At 47.3% G+C, this 16,353-nt stretch overlaps 1 protein-coding gene across 4 annotated transcripts in view; it reads right to left on the reverse strand.

Annotated features, from left to right (window-relative positions):
• NF2 (NF2, moesin-ezrin-radixin like (MERLIN) tumor suppressor) overlaps positions 1 to 16,353 on the reverse strand; it is a 103,348-nt gene that overhangs the window by 70,611 nt on the left and 16,384 nt on the right. For all 4 annotated transcript variants that reach the window (XM_028711254.2, XM_028711256.2, XM_028711255.2 and 1 more), the window contains exons 2-4: positions 13,379 to 13,504; positions 11,160 to 11,282; positions 9,432 to 9,515 (exon numbers count right to left, since the gene is read on the reverse strand). In XM_028711254.2, the coding sequence (XP_028567087.1) occupies positions 9,432 to 9,515; positions 11,160 to 11,282; positions 13,379 to 13,504 (333 nt within the window). The remainder of the gene's footprint in view (positions 1 to 9,431; positions 9,516 to 11,159; positions 11,283 to 13,378; positions 13,505 to 16,353) is intronic.

The raw sequence follows: 16,353 nt of genomic DNA on the forward strand, positions 1-16,353 counted from the left end.
CTTCCGGGTCAGGTGGACAGCATGACTAAGCCGCTTCTGGCGAACCAGAGCAGCGCACAGAAACGCCGTTTACCTTCCTGCCGGAGCGGTACCTATTTATCTACTTGCACTTTGACGTGCTTTCGAACTGCTACGTTGGCAGGAGCAGGGACCAAGCAACGGGAGCTCACCCCATCACGGGGATTCGAACCGCCGACCTTCTGATCGGCAAGTCCTAGGCTCTGTGGTTTAACCCACAGCGCCACCCGTGTCCCTCACCAATAAAGGAAATGCCCTCATGATTTCCCTGGATTTTTAACAGATTCTAAACCAGCGAAAAGCAGAGGCAGAAAATCAGTCAAGATAAGATTCAACAAGACCAAGAAATTGGAAACTGGAAGACAGAGAATGGAAAATCTTTAATATGGCAATTTGGCCCCAATGGACAGAGCAAGTACCGGCAACGAAGCAAATGTGGAAGATGATTTTGTAGAGCAGTGGCACGGGCTCATCCCAGGGTCAAGACCTAGTGAAACTGGGGCCTCAACGCCAGCATCACAATAACTTTCCTGGAGAGATCTGGTATGCAGCAGTGAAACAGTGCACTGCTCTTCAGATTCCCCCTACGTATTTTAAGAATAATGATACAAAAAGTAGAATTGCATACCAAACCAAATATAAGCCAGTATTTGTGTAGTGATTGGAGTGCTGGACTGAGACCTGGGAGACCAGGGTTCAAATCCTCACACAGCCATGAAGCTCACTGGGTGACTTTGGGACCATCACTGTCTCTTAGCCTGACCTACCTTGCGGTGTTGTTGTAAAGATAAAACAGGGAGGAAGACAGCTCTGTATGCTGCCTTGAGCAAGTTGGAGGAAAGGTAAATGTAACAAGGAAAAAGGCTTCTATGTATTGTGGTTTTTTTTTTACACGCTATTGTTATACAGTCATACCTCGGGTTACAGACGCTTCAGGTTGCGTTTTTTCGGGTTACGGACCCACCGAAACCTGGAAGTACCAGAGCAGGTTACTTTCGGGTTTCGGCAGTTGCACATGCGCAGAAGCGCTAAATTGCGCTTTGCGCATGCGCAGAAGCGCCGGGTCACAACGCAAGCGTGCGCAGACGCGGCGCTGCGGGTTGCGAGCATGCCTCCCACACGGATCACGTTTGCAACCCGGGCATCCACTGTACATGAAAAATAAAAAGTTAAAAAAAGCTTTCATCCATGTAAGCAAGATTTAGATGGGCAGCTGGAGACAGCAGCCAATCTGCCTGCCAAAAGCTCTTTTACCTAAATTGGGCCACTAAACAGCACCAAAATTATTACTCACGGGGGTTCATACGATCCATCATTTTGAGCCGATACCCTTCAAATAGCGAGAAGCCCGATGAAACCGTCAATTTGGAAATTAAGAACTCAAGCCAGATGCTCCCATAGAACATGCAGAAGGAATTCAGTACAAAGGGCCACGTAACAGCCGCCCCCTGAACGGGTGTTCCAAGAGAAGGCCATTTACAAGTAATATATCTAGATATAGATATATATGTACCGGAAATATTTTGATTCCATTTTGGCCCGCCGATGAAAGAGCTGCCAGCGTCCTGCCATCATTCACTTATAAAGCCAGGACGTGATTTCATACAGTAATTAACCCCGGTATGCAAAGAATGTCCTCAACATCCACGAGGAAAGTCAGAGGGGAGGAGAGTCCTGCATGGCGGTTTTTTAAGCAAGACAAATGATCAAATAAAGCGAAGGCAGGAAGTCAGGAGTCCTTCTCAATCAGCCTCTATTTAAAAGTTTTGAGCAAGGATGGGGGGGCGGGACAACACACGCTACAGAGCTTGACAATCAGCATCAACAAGCTGCCCACACACATCCTCAAGGCGGGAAAAGGCGTTCGGTGCGAGAAAAGAGGGGCTTCAAGGCGGAAGTGCCAAATTTGGAGCCGGCACAGATGCGAAAGGAAATGCCCCATCAGCATCTGACTCAGACTCCAATTTATGCAAGAAACTTTGCAAGGGAACATCCAGGGAGGCGCTGGGCACCTGACAGCTCCCCACTGGTTTCGGTAGCAGCAGAGATATTTGGGGGGAACCCAACCACCAAGAGAAGGGTGTGGTCCAAAGTGTCTCATTTATGTCCAAGGAAAATGGATTTACAGTTTCGGGCAGTCGAAAATACTAAAAATTATGGGGAGGGCTCTTAACAGATTCATCAGTGCAACTCCAGAGTCCATCACAGATTGATTATGGGGCTAGGTGGATTTCAATCAGTATGTTTATTATTGCTTCTAGAATCTCTATGTCACCTTTCAGTATAAGACACCTAGTGCAACATGCAATCAATCATCATCATCATAAAGTTGCAATCAATCCATTAATCAATCAATCGAAGCACAGAAACAGCAGGCACAAAAATCGATGAAATTCAGCACAGCTAGGAAAACATGTTGCAATGCGCAAGAACGTAAGAAGAACCAGCTGGATCGAGGCAAAAGCCCATCTAGTCCAGCCTCCTGTTCTCACAGTGGCCAACCAGATGTTTGTGGGAAACCTGCAAGCGGGACCTGAGTGCAAGAGAAACTCTGCCCTCCTGCAGTTTCTAGTGACCGGTATTTAGAAGCATGATTGCCTCCCACTAACGGAGGCAGAGCATAGCCATCATGGCCGGTAGCCCTTAAAAGCCTTCATGAATTTGCCCAATTCTCTTTTAACGTCATCTAGGTTGGTGGCCATCACTGCCTCTTATGGGAGCGAGACAAGTAGAAAATGTCTTTGCTCAGCGCAAAGATTTAGATCATGGGTAGGTGAACTAAGGCCCAGGGACCGGATCCGGCCCAATCGCCTTCTAAATCCGGCCCACGGACGGTCCAGGAATCAGCATGTGTTTAACATGAGTAGAATACAAGTGGTACCTCGGGTTAAGAACTTAATTTGTTCCGGAAGTCCGTTCTTAACTTCAAACTGTTCTTAACCTGAAGCACCACTTTAGCTAATGGAGCCTCCCGCTGCCGCTGCACCGCCAGAGCACGATTTCTGTTCTCATCCTGAAGCAAAGTTCTTAACCCAAGGTACTATTTCTGGGTTAGCGGAGTCTGTAACCTGAAGCGTATGTAACCTGAAGTGTATGAAACCCGAGGTACCACTGTATGTCCTTTTATTTTAAATCTTTGGGTTATTTGTGGGGCCTGCCTGGTGTTTTTACATGAGTAGAATGTGTGTGTGATGGGATAATGAGCAGCTTGTGCGTAAAATCCTAGTCCCTCAGAGTTTGGCCAAGTCCGCAAACCTCTGCCTACGACGGAGCCCCTCAAGCATGGCTCCGTTAGTCGCTAGCAGAATCCGAAAGTGGGCGCTTACGGAATCTCTTCCAGCATAAAAACTCCTTAACGGAAACACGTCTTCTGGACTCTCGGCGCGACAGTTTCCGGCGAGGAATGGGTGTCCCTATAGGAGGTCTTGAAACCTCCCCACTGTTTTCGCTGGAAGTGTCTCTGAGCCATCCCTCCGACTCACTTTCCCTCGGAGCTCCCTCTCTCCCACTGCAGGTTCCCTCTCCAGCTGCTGAGTCTCTCTCAACCTCCGCGAGCCCTTTCACCTCCTGTCCTTCCGATGGCAGTTCCCTGACAGTGTGCTTTTATTTAAAATGCATCTCTGGGTTATTTGTGGGGGATAGGAAATTGTTCATTCCCCCCCCTTCAAAATATAGTCCGGCCCCCCACAAGGTCTGAGGGACAGTGGACCGGCCCCCTGCTGAAAAGGTTTTCTGATTTAGATCCACATTTCATGAAACCACACTGGGTGACCTTGAACCAGTCCCTATCTCTCAACCTGACCCACCTCACAGAATCATTGTGCAGTGTAAAATAAGGAGGGTTAGAAAAACAAGCCCACTTCTTCAAGCCCCTTGGCAAAGAATGCAAATGACTTAAAAAAGACAGTTTCTCCTTCCTGCTTCCATCCAAACTCGGTGTGTGGTGGCCCTTTTGGATAAAAGTATTAGGACCTTTATTTTAAAAACAAATAAGGTGTAGACCAGCGAAGATGGCAACGCTCACTTAACCAGCAGCAGACGATGACACAGTTGAGCTCACCTGACCTCTGTGTCATGGGCTAGGAGTCTGCTTCACCTGCTGAACAGCAGCCTGAAGGGGGAGAAGGTGGAATGACTCCACCTGCAGCTGATCAGCCTTCACAGAGAGAAGGCACTGATGAGAACCAGCTGGCTTTGGCCTTCATAAAGAAAGCATTCAGCAGCAGCCAGGTGCTGCAAACAATGCCTGAAGTTCTTGGCTCTTCCTTGCTGCTTCCTGCTGGATCCTTGGCTCCCTGATCTGGACTTCCTAACTTATGGCCTGGACCCTTGGCTCTGTGATCATCCGGATTCCCTGACCTCTGTACTGGACCCATGACTCTGTGATCAACTGAACTCCATGACCTCTGGACTGTACCCTTAACTCTGCTACCATAAGGGTTCCCTGCTCTCTGGACTAGACTCATGACTCTGTGATCATCTGGACTACATGACCTTTGGGCTGTCGGACTTCGTATGTGGATTCTGCTCTCAGGAAAGTGTTCCTCGGAGACTCCTAGCCACTGCTTGCTGAGCAATGAGATTCAGACAGGGCTACAATACTCTGATCGGTTCTGTTGCTGTTGCTTTCCTGGGAGTGGAGGAACACCAGCAAGGTCAGCACAGTGCAAAGGCACTGTACGTTTTGAGAATTCTAAGGAAAAATCATCTTCCGCAGAAACTGCTGCTTGCCTTCTATCACTGTGCCATTGAGAGCGTGCTCACCTATGGCTTATGTGTGTGGTATGGAAGCTGTACTACCCGGGACAGGTTGGGGTTGTGCAGAGTTGTTAAGGCAGCAGAGAGCATTGTTGGCTGCCCACTCTCCACCTTAGAGCAGATTTATGCCACAAGGTGCCATAGGAAGGCACTGGACATAGTAAAAGATCCATCGCATCCTGGTCACTGTCTCTTCGAGCTCCTGCCGTCGGGACGGAGATACAGGATGATGAAGACAAGAACAAGCCGTCTTAAGAACAGCTTCTTCTCCAGAGCGATCTCGGCCCTGAATGGGAAGCCTGGACTTTGAAAGTCATCTAATCTTCCTTGCTGTTTTATACTGTATTGTTTTAATTAGTGTTTTTATAGTTGATTTGATTTTGTGTGGAGTGCCCTACCTGGGTGGATGGAGCAGCCAAGTAATTTCGTTGTCCCCGAGAGGGGGCAATGACAATAAAGATATTATTATTATTATTATTATTATTATTATTATTATTATTATTATTAGCAGAACCAACCTGGTGTTCCTGCCAGTGCATTTGCAATGCACCAGCAGTAGGAATAACAATGCAACTGAACAAAAGTGGTAGTAGAGTTTTGCTTTCAAAATGGATATTCTATAGTCCTAGCAAACCTTATTTTGACATCTTTAAGAGGGACATTTTTAAGAGGGAGACTTCCTTTCTAACACTGAGCAATACCTCCTTGTATTTATCAGACACATTAAGAGAGAGACACCTTCCTTCACGAATCTCCAGAAAAGGCACCTTCACAGCAGCTTTGCAATAATTCGAGTTTAACTGACTGGAGAAAAGTCAAAACCATTTTTTAAAGCAATAATAATAATCTTTAAATCAGCTGACAGCCTTACTTATGAGTTCAGAGCACGGTTAACAAATAGCTCGGGAGTGATTTACCAACAGCGAGCCAGGATGAGGGATTGGTGATTCAAATTTAGGGAAGGGGGTGGGTGGCTGTGAAAATGAAGGATAGCATACATTCTTCAAGATATGTTGGCTTGCGTAACCTTGCAAACTTTTAGGAGGAAAAAAGCACACGCAGAGAGAGCTTTTCAATTAAACGAGATATTTAAAAGTGTCACGAAAATGGTTCTTCTTGAAGGAAAACTGATTCATGTTTGTGTTTTTACTTGTAGATTGTCTTTCTATCATGCAAACATCTGGTTTCGCTTGCACCAAATAAATTTGTTCACATTTATATTCAAGATACCAAAACATTATTAGTTTCAGAAATAACAAATAGGGGGAGGGGGGAGGAACAGCAGCGCTGAAAGGAGCTGCAATACTACAAAATCCAAGAGGCCGTAACAGGCAGAGTCACTTACGACGATGACTCACACTTTTAGGAAAAGGAATTGGTGCATTTATTGCTTTGAGAAAAGGGCGTTTATTGGGTCTTTTAAAAAAAAATCCCACATTTTTAAAAACACCTGCCCGTGAGCACAATCGCATGAATGTAAAACAGCTGGGGTGGCTAACCTCCAGTTTTGGGGGAGCTAATCTGACTCATGTTGACTGGGGCTGATGGTAACTGTGGTTGGGGGAAGGCTGTGCTACACCTTTTGAAAGAGGGAGCAGCAAAAGTATGCAGGGAGTCTTTGGGTGCAGGGTGCAGGGTGCAGGGTGGGGACACTTGCCAGAGTGCCAGGTCTATAAATTTTGTCCTAAAGGGCAAAGGTCTGCACCACTGGCGGCAGCAGAGGGGGGACAAAGTAGAGAAAGGATTTCTTCCTTTTGTGCCCCATGCAGGCTTTCTGTGGAAAGACCCGTCTCCTTGCCTGCTCCAGGAAGAGGAAGGAGAAAATGGCAGCGGCTTCCAAGATGATGTGGATAGGCCATAGCCAACCACATCATGTACATGTTTTAGCAGGAACATAAAAGAGGAGTCTGGTCCTGATGTCAACGTGGCATGGGAGAAAGGGGGGGAAAGATGTGCCATAGACCTGCAGCCCATGTCTGGTCATTCCTTATGTTAATGACCAGGTCTCACTTATTAGAAGAAGCAGAGAGGTGGCCACCAACCTAGAATCTTCCAAGTGCCCCTATTTTCCAGGGACAGTCCCGGACTTACAGAAACAGCCCCGCTTCCTGTTTTGATCCTGGAATGTCCCGCTTTTCCTTAGACAGGGGTCAGCAAATTTTTTCAGCAGGGGGGCGGTTCACTGTCCCTCAGACCTTGTGGAGGGCCGGACTATATTTTGGAGGGAAAAAATGAACGAATTCCTATGCCCCACAAATAACCCAGAGATGCATTTTAAATAAAAGCACACATTCTACTCATGTAAAAACACCAGGCAGGTCCCACAAATAACCCAGAGATGCATTTTAAATAAAAGGACACATTCTACTCATGTAAAAACAAGCTGATTCCCGGACCGTCTGCGGGCCAGATTTAGAAGGCGATTGGGTCGGATCCGGCCCCCAGGCCTTAGTTTGCCTACCCATGCCTTAGGACATCTCCATTTTCACTGGGGAAATGTTGGAATCCTGCGACCCCCAAGCCAAGGAGATAAGTAACTATACAACCTTTAGAAGACATCTGAAGGCAGCTCTGTACAGCAAAGTTTTTAAATGTTTAATGTTGGAAGCCACCCAGAGTGGCCGGGATAACCCAGTCAGATTTACGGTGAATTTATTGTTGTTATTACTGTGGAATAGGACGTTCCTATTTTCATCAGAGAAACATCGGAGGGTGTGCCCACCTTTTCTAAGAAGGGAAATGCAGGATCCGCCACACAGGGTATGGTTTTGCCACCCCTCTAACCTGCCGCCCGGGGCACATGATCCCTCTTGTGACACCCCCGTACCCCTAATCTGCATCTGGCGACTGGTGAGAGTCACCACCGACAAGCAGATTTACAGAACCACCCTGCCTGCAGTTTCTCAAAAAGATGTGCATGACAACATTATATTTCCAGCCAGAAGGCCAACAGATGAAATAAACGAGGCAAGAGCTCCTTTACGGGAAGAAGAAATGTTATACAACCGTGTGCTGAGGAGAAAACACACAAAGGAATAACGATTTTGGAGCTCAACAGGTAGAAGACGGCGAAGTCTGCTCCAGAGAGCTACTTTTCTGCCAATTAGAGTTGTTCTACGCACCCCCTGCTTGAGAACATGATGCACAGGCAGCAAAAGGAGACTATCAACGCTCACCCGTGTGGTCTAAAAGCAGGACGGTGCACAGGGGCTCAATACATTGCAGTCTTTTGTAAACACTTATTAAGAGACTCATCTTCCTCTGCGGGTCAGTCCCCTAAATGAAATGACTTCTCTTTTTTGGCTAAGAAAAAGGTAAGATGCATTAGTCACCAATCGTTGGAGCCGCAAAGAATACAGCATCAACAATAAGCATTTATCAATATTTATGTCTCAAGCATCGCCTTTCTATACAACTGTACCCCACAAGCAGTGTTCTTTTCCTCTCGGTTTCAAATGAAATGACACAAGAGGCAGCCGGGGGCGGGGAGCTGTATAATCGGTGAACATAGTAAGCTATGAATGTTTGCTAGGTGGGGGCGATGCATGAATCTGCCCCCCACCCCGCTCCTCATACCATTGCAGCTGAAGACGTGGAGAAGCCATCAATGGAGATTGCAGCAAAGCCCTGAGACGCCACACATCTCATCTTTGACAAAATGAGGTATCTGACCACATTGCCGAGGCGAGTGCTGACCCTTCGGCAAAACGAGGCCTGCTGTATGGGCAGGATCCCTTCTTTACCCAGCAGGTCACTGCACTCTGCAGGAGACCATCTCCCGCGAGTTCCAAAGAGATCAGAAGCCCGTTTCACCGAAACTCAAGAGCAGGCCTTTCAGCTGTGAAACGGCATCCCTGTCGGAATACAACGGGCACCTGCTACTGGCACTTTTCTGGCAACAAGTAAAGACTTTTTTTTCCCCCGACAGGCTTTCCCAGCTGGATAAATAGGTCTCTGCTATGAGTATCTACTTTTTACATTTATCTGCTGTCATTTCCTAAGATTTTTTTTTAAAAAAAAAAAACTGGTTTTATTGCATTTTGGACACTGCCTTGAGACATATGGGTGGAAGGCGATAAATGATGGTGGCGATATAGGAGACGAGAGCTCTGACGTTTCTTCAACAAAGCATCAAAATGAGACCAATGAACTGCACCTGTATTGCTAGCCCCGCCCAAAGCAGGCCTAGGCTCCGCCCATTGCCTGTAACAACTTTGGGTCACTTAACCACATATACGCCCCCCTAGAACAATTCAGTCCGTGGAACTGGTACTGTTACAGGTACCACATGATACTAGTTCCCCATTGGTAGGAAACTGACCTTTCAGCTTGGCTTCATCCACACTTTGGAACTCCCTGCCTATTGCTATCACTGTGTTCTTTCCGGTACCTACTAAAGACTTTTTTTTTTTCAGCGAGCCTACCCAGATATGTAGAATGATAATGTGTGTTTTAATCTGGTTTTTTCGCTTGTCTCTGATTTCTTTTTTGAAAGTTTGAAGTTGCTGTCTTTAAGTGTATTTATGGATAATTTAACTGTTTTATTCTTTTTGTAAACCACCTTGAAGCTGTTGAGTTTGTTTGTTTTACAGTCGAGCAGTGTATAAATTTTCTGAAAACTAAAATAAAATAGTCATCCATGTCACTGTCCTTACCTTGGCTTGGACTGCGTAAGAGGCAAGGAGAACAGATGCCTCTGGGGGACAGGAAATCTTCTCATCCAATATCTGCTTCTTCACCTAAATAAAAAAAAAATGCAGGAGGTATAGCGCAGCTAAGAAAGACAAACCCAGCAGACGGCCACAATGATTTCCTTTTCAAAGCGTCTACTCCAGGGGTCGGCAAGGTTTACCTCGCCTGGGCCGGTTCACTCCAGCAGAGATCCCTCTGTGGGCCGGATTGCACACACGCCTGTGATTTCCAGCGCCTGCGCAGATGTGATTTTCTGCGCCGTGGAAGCGAGTCGCTGCGCTGCACCGATTTAGCGCAGCGGACGGGGACTCACCAGGCAGGTGGCTCAGTTTGAGGGTGGCTCGTGGGCCGGTTAAATGATCCCCATTGGCGGCTTGTGGCCCATGGGCCTTAGGTTGCCGACCCCTGGTCTACTCTATGTATACAACCAAGTCTGGATCCAAACCCAAATTGATGCCGCCCCCGCCCTGCCCCCCGTTTAAACATGCAAAATATTGTTTGGCACAGCGGGGTAGGTCACTGCTCCCATTTTACGGAGGGGGAAATGGTGGCTCCGAGGCAGCAACTTAACCCAACATCCCATAGAAATATCCAACTGAAGCAGGAATAGACCAAGCCTTCTTCCCTGATCCAGGCACAACATTGTAGACTAGGGCAGGGAAATGCAGTCCTCTAGACCTTAGCCTTGGGACTCTTCCAAAAGCATGCCACACCCAACACTGGTCCCCTTCCACATCCTTTGCGAGTCACATTGGGATGTGTCCTTCAACTGTAATAACATCTTCTCTTCCTAGATGGTGGGGGGGTGTAAAAGTCTCTGATTTTTTATTTATATATTTATTGCATTTATATCCCAGCTTTTACTCCAAGGATCTTAAAGTGGCATACATGGTTCTCCTCTCCCTCCTCATTTAATCCCCACCACACCCCTGCAAGGTAGGGTAGGCCAAGAGGCAGTGACCGGCTGAGTGAGGATTTGAACCTTGGTCTCAGGCTGAAGTCCAACCCTGTAACCACTACAGGGGTACAGGTAAAGGGACCCCTGACCATTAGGTCCAGTCGTGACCGACTCTGGGGTTGCAGCACTCATTTCCCTTTATTGGCCGAGGGAGCCGGCGTACAGCTTCCGGGTCATGTGGCCAGCATGACTAAGCCGCTTCTGGCAAACTAAAGCAGCACACGGAAACGCCGTTTACCTTCCTGCCGGAGTAGTACCTGTTTATCTACTTGCACTTTGACGTGCTTTCAAACTGCTAGGTTGGCAGGAGCTGGGACTGAACAACGGGAGCTCACCCCGTCACGGGGATTTGAACTGCCGACCTTCTGATTGGCAAATCCTAGGCTCTGTGGTTTAACCCACAGCGCCACCTGCGTACCTAACCACTATACCACGCTGGATTATGGATTACTGTGCAAAGCTAAGGCTCACACCCACAGCTCCGCCCGCTCTGACCCTGGAATCCCAGAACTGGAACTGTAGAGTTGGAAGGGACCCCAAGGGACATCTTGTCCAACCCCTTGCAATGCATCAGAATTAAACCCTTAAGGGCTCCTTTTCAGATGCTTTTCAAAGTCAGAAACAACAGCTGCCTCCTGGCTGCCAAAATATGCAAAGCCTCCATTCCAACTTGAAAGTACTTTTCCCTCCCGCTGGGTCAGGCAAACATGAGTCTCCCTTACAAAACACCTACTTGAAGGAAAAATAGGTGCTGAGTGATGTCCTGAACGAGCTCGTCCTCTGCGTTCTCTGGGTAAAACTTGGCCAGGAAGTGAAAAGTGACCGGCTCCTCCTTTGGAACATCGTGGTCCAGGACCTGCAGAATTAGATCTCCCTGTATGAAAAGCCTTGACCATCACATTTAGTTTCTGAACACAGAACAGAGCAGACCAAACTCCAGCAACTGTTCAGAGGCACAAAGCATTATGCTGCAGCCAAGATTCAGAAGACACATACGTCAATAATACTAATAATAATTTGTTATTTATACCCCGCCCATCTGGTTGGTTTTCCCCAGCCACTCTGGGCAGCTTCCAACAAAATATTAAAATACAATAGTCCTTCAGATATTAAAAGCTTCCCTAAAGAGGGCTGCCTTCAGATGTCTCCTAAAAGTCTGGTAGTTGGTTTTTCCTTTGACATCTGGTGGGAAGGCGTTCCACAGGGCGGGCGCCACTACCAAGAAGGCCCTCTACCTGGTTCCCTGTAACTTAGCTTCTGGCAGTGAGGGAACCGCCAGAAGGCCCTCGGTGCTGGACCTGTTTAAAGCACAGGACTTCTCTCAAAGAATCCTGGGACACTGAAGTTTCTTAAGGATACTGGGAATTGTAGTTCTATGAGTGGCAAACTACAGTTCCTGGGATCCTTTGGAGGAAACCACATTTTTCAAATGTGCCTGGGATGTGCTTTATCCTTATTGTGTGGGTCAGTCCTTCATTCTCTTAAAGGAATATTTAATAATTCCCCTACTAGATTGCTTTGCCCCATATACACCCACTCAACTCCTTCAATCGGCAAAACTGGCGCTTTTACAGGTGCCATATAATACCCATTCCGCGTGTGGTAAGACCTCCACTTTGGAACTCCCTGTCTATTGTTATCAGGCACGCACCTTCACTTTTCGGGTCCTTCTAAAAACACTTTTGTTTCAGCAGACCAACTCAGATGTTTCGAAAACTGATGTGAGTTTAAATCTGTTCTCAGCCCATTGCTATTTTCACTTTTTTAAAGTCTTACGATTGGAGCTGTTAATTTTTCTTTTTGCTGATTATTGTTTAATTGAAAACCATGTTGAGGGATTTATTTACAATCAAGCAGCGTATAAATTTTATGAAATAAATACTCAGCAATGGGTATTTAAGATTTCCTGATATGCTCCCCTGGCGCAAGAGCTGGCCTGCGGATCTGCCCCCCATGTGCTTTCTAGGCCTTTCTAAACATTTAGACACACTCAAGACTTTTTACTATTTTTCCAGAGAAACTGGACATCCACCAATAAAGATTTCCTCGCTCTTATCTCAGTGTGGCCTTGCTCTTTATTTTCCGCAATGCTTTTGATACTCGGAGCCTCCCTAGTTAGGAAACTGCAGTGTAGCTTAAAGCCCCAGGTCGCTAGTTAAGACATAAGCATTTGCTTGGCACCACACCGCTGCCTTCGACAGATTTTGTAGCAGACAGTACAAAGTCCCATCAGTCAAGGCAAACACATCCAGCTAGAGGGAACGGTGCGCTGAGTAAACACTCTTAATGCACAACATACGTCTGGTCCCGAAATGTCATCCAACTTCAGCTGCCTGGGAACAGATTAAGGAGAGGAAAGCCATCTCGGAGCAAGCTTCCCCAGTGAGAATTAGCCAGTACTACATGCAGCTCAGATATGCTAGCCTTGACTTATAGTTAACACTCAGGCTTACTGTGCAAAAGTTACAGCTGAGCTACAGGAATGAACTCACAGTCACTAGCTACCTAGGAATCGGAGGCAGTAATCTTACGGCTAGTTTACTAAGAAGCTGGTCCCCATGGAATCCATGAGAAAGTAAGAAGAGCCTGCTGGATCAGGCCAACAACCATCTAGTCCAGCATCTTGTTCTCACAGTGGCCAACCAGATACCCATGGGAAACCCACAAACAGGACTTGAGCACAAGAGAACTCTCCCTTCCTATATTCAGAATCACTGTTGCCTCTGCATCTGCATCTCTCCATCCTGGCAAGCAGTCATTGATAGTCTTCTCCTCCATGCATCTGTCTAATCCTCTTTTGAAGCCATCCAAGTTGGTGGCCATCACTGCTCCCTGTAGCAGCAAGTTCCCTAGTTTAACTGTACATTGCAGGAAGAACTCCTTCCTTTTCTCTGCCCTGAACCTTCCAACATTCAGCTCCGTGAAATGTCCACAAGAATGTTCCGTCCTTACCTTCTTATCCATCTTGAGCCACGCCATTGTGTCTTTGATCATGTATTGCAGGCCAAAGAACCACGTTTCGCGGAGTCCCAGTGTCCTGCACACCAGGTCAAACAGGTCCTTTCCTTTCCACTTGACCTGCAGAAAAGGGAAACAAAAGTTACAGCCTCCTGCTCCCAGACACAAGTTCGCTTTGGACGACGTGTGGTCGTGTCCATCGCCACCGCCAGACTGGAAAAAGCAGAAATAAGACCTCCATGGGAGAAGAACAAAAGCAACACAGGGATTGCTTGTACTGTAACATTTAAAGCAGGGAGCTGTGAGTCCTCCAGTTGTTGTGGAAACTAACGCCTAACAGCCCCAGGCAACACGGCCAACAGTTGGAGATTATGGGAGTTGGGGATCAAACAACATCTGGAAGGCTGCAGGTTCCCCATCTCTGATTTAGGGGTTTCCAACTGGGTTCCTGTCTGGTGGGCAAATGCTCCTGCCATCAAGGACGTTGCAGCTGACAATCTCTTGGGTGACTCATACACTGCTCAATAGGACAGCTGCAACAAGGAGCAGAACAACTGCAAATCCATGGAGAAGGCAATCAATGGCTCCTAGCCGTGATGGCTATTCTCTGTCTCCATGGTTGGAGGAGGAAGCAATGCTTTTGAATTGCTGGAAAACACCGGAGGGGAGAGGGCTCTTGGCCTCAGGTCCTCCCTGAGGGTTCCCCGGAAGAGGAATCTCGGTGGCCATCGTGGATGCTGGACTTGATAGGCCATTGCCCTGATCCAGCAGCCTCTTCTTATGTACTTATGCAACCCTCAGAAGTTCAGGGGGAGCAGGGAGTGACCTAGGAGAGGGCCTTCTCTGTGGCAACCCCTAAGTTGTGGAACTCCCAAAAGAGGTGCATCTAGAACCTTCCCTACACAACTTTCAGCAAATGCTGAAGATTCCCCTCTTTACCCCAGCCTTTGACCCCTGAGATGTGTGTTTCCAGGGCCTAGCCTATCCCTCTGACTAACTGGTTCTGACTGTTTTCAATTCTGTACTTTAAATTGTTGTAACCCACTCTGGGACTCGCTAGTAAAAAAATTCAATAAGAACCGCAACAACTATGGAATTCACTAACAAATTGAATGCTTCACTCAAAAATGGTGGGGGGGATAAAAGAATAACCAGTGGCGTACACATCTCAAAATTTAGTTGCTCTTCTGCAGGGTAGCAATCGGCTAGTCTCCGTGCACTGTTGCAGCAGCAAATTTAGATTTAAGGCTCTAAATCATGCATCCCATTTCATAAGGATATGTATACTCGTTGGGATCCCTGTGTGCTTTCTACCGGGTTAACTTTGCACATCTTCCACTGAATGGAAGTGGCACATTGTAGGTGTTTGGGAAGACATTTTGAGCATGCAGGGCAGCAAGGGAGAAGGAGATGGGTTATGTAAGCAGAGCAATGCTCATAGAAATATGGAGACAGCTAAAGCAACCTGATCAGGCAGGTACCCTGAGGATTAAGCTTTCACTCTCTCTTTAGAGTGGCAATTCCCTTTCCTTCCCGTATATGCATTATTCTTCAATTAAGCAGTTGGAGAGGAGGCATTAAAGCATGGGCTTTTTAATGCTGCGGTTATGGGAAAGCAGGTAACAAAAGGGAAGTATTAGAAAGGAGCAGAGACAGATAACTTTCATACGCAGGGACTGGTTTTGTTATGTATGATTGGGTCCAGGATATCTGGAAGAGATGAACCACGTTTGATCCAGTAGGGCTCTACGTATTTTACTGCATTTATATCCCATCTCCAAGGAGCTCAAAGTGTCATATATGGTTTCCCCCTCCACCCCTCCTCATTTAATCCCCACAACAGCCCTTTGAACTAGTTTAGGCTGAGAGTGAGCGACTGGCCCCAACATCACCCAGTGAGCTTCATGGCCGACTGAGGACTTGAACCCTGGTCTCCCAGGTCCTAGTCCAACACACTAACCACTACACCACCCTGGCTCTATGTTATGGTCTCTCTCCTCCGCTGTCAGTGGTAGCATGCCTTTGAGTATCAGCTGCTGAGAATCACAAATGGGGAGGGAGTGCTGTTGTGCTGAAAATCACAAATGGGGAGGGAGGCCTATTTGTGGGCTTCCCATCTGGACATCTGGTTGGCCAAAGGCGATCTGGTTTGGGAGAGGAAGATGCTGCACAGGCCAGGCCTTTGGCTTGACCCAGCAGGGCTCTTCTTATATTCTTATGAAGGGAAGATACAGACTTCCTTGAAAACCTATTACAGTCATACCTCGGCTCCTGAATGCCTTGGGAGTCAAACGTTCTGGCTCCTGAACGATCGAAAACCGAAAGTGAGTGCTCCAGTTTTCGAACATTCTTTTGGAAGCCAAAAGTCCGACGGGGCTTCCACGGCTTCCGATTGGCTGAAGGAGCTTCTTGCAGCCAATCAGAAGCCGCGCTTTGGTTTCCGAACGTTTCGGAAGTCAAACGGACTTCTGGAATGGATTCCATTTGACTTCCAAGGTACGACTGTATTATACTGACATACATCTAGCCAGGACTGAGTTCAGCTTCCCATACCCAGGCTACCCTTACAGCAGTTAGGGGATGAGCTACAGACCCAAGACCACATGCACCCCTTGGCCTAATTTCACAAGCCCTTCCTTGAGACGTCTGGAAAGAGTCTTCCATCTCTTCCTCATCAGTCTACTGGGTGAGGAGGGAGGGAAAAGGATGTCAAGGGCCGGAAATCAGATGCCTCGACATCCACCAATGGAGACCTAAAAAGAGCCCTGCTTGATCAAGCCTGTGGCCCATCTGGCCCAGCATCCTGTTCTCACAGTGGCCAACCAGATGCCCCAATGGGAAGCCCAAAAGCATGATTCCAGCACAAGAGCCCTCTCCCCTTCTGTGGTTTCCAGCAACTAGTATTCAGAAGCATTGCTGCCTTCAGCTGTTGAGGCCGAGCTGATGAATTTGTCATGAATTTGTCTAAT

This window comes from Podarcis muralis, chromosome 16 (assembly GCF_964188315.1).
Source record: "Podarcis muralis chromosome 16, rPodMur119.hap1.1, whole genome shotgun sequence".
Classification (NCBI taxonomy): Eukaryota; Metazoa; Chordata; class Lepidosauria; order Squamata; family Lacertidae; genus Podarcis; species Podarcis muralis.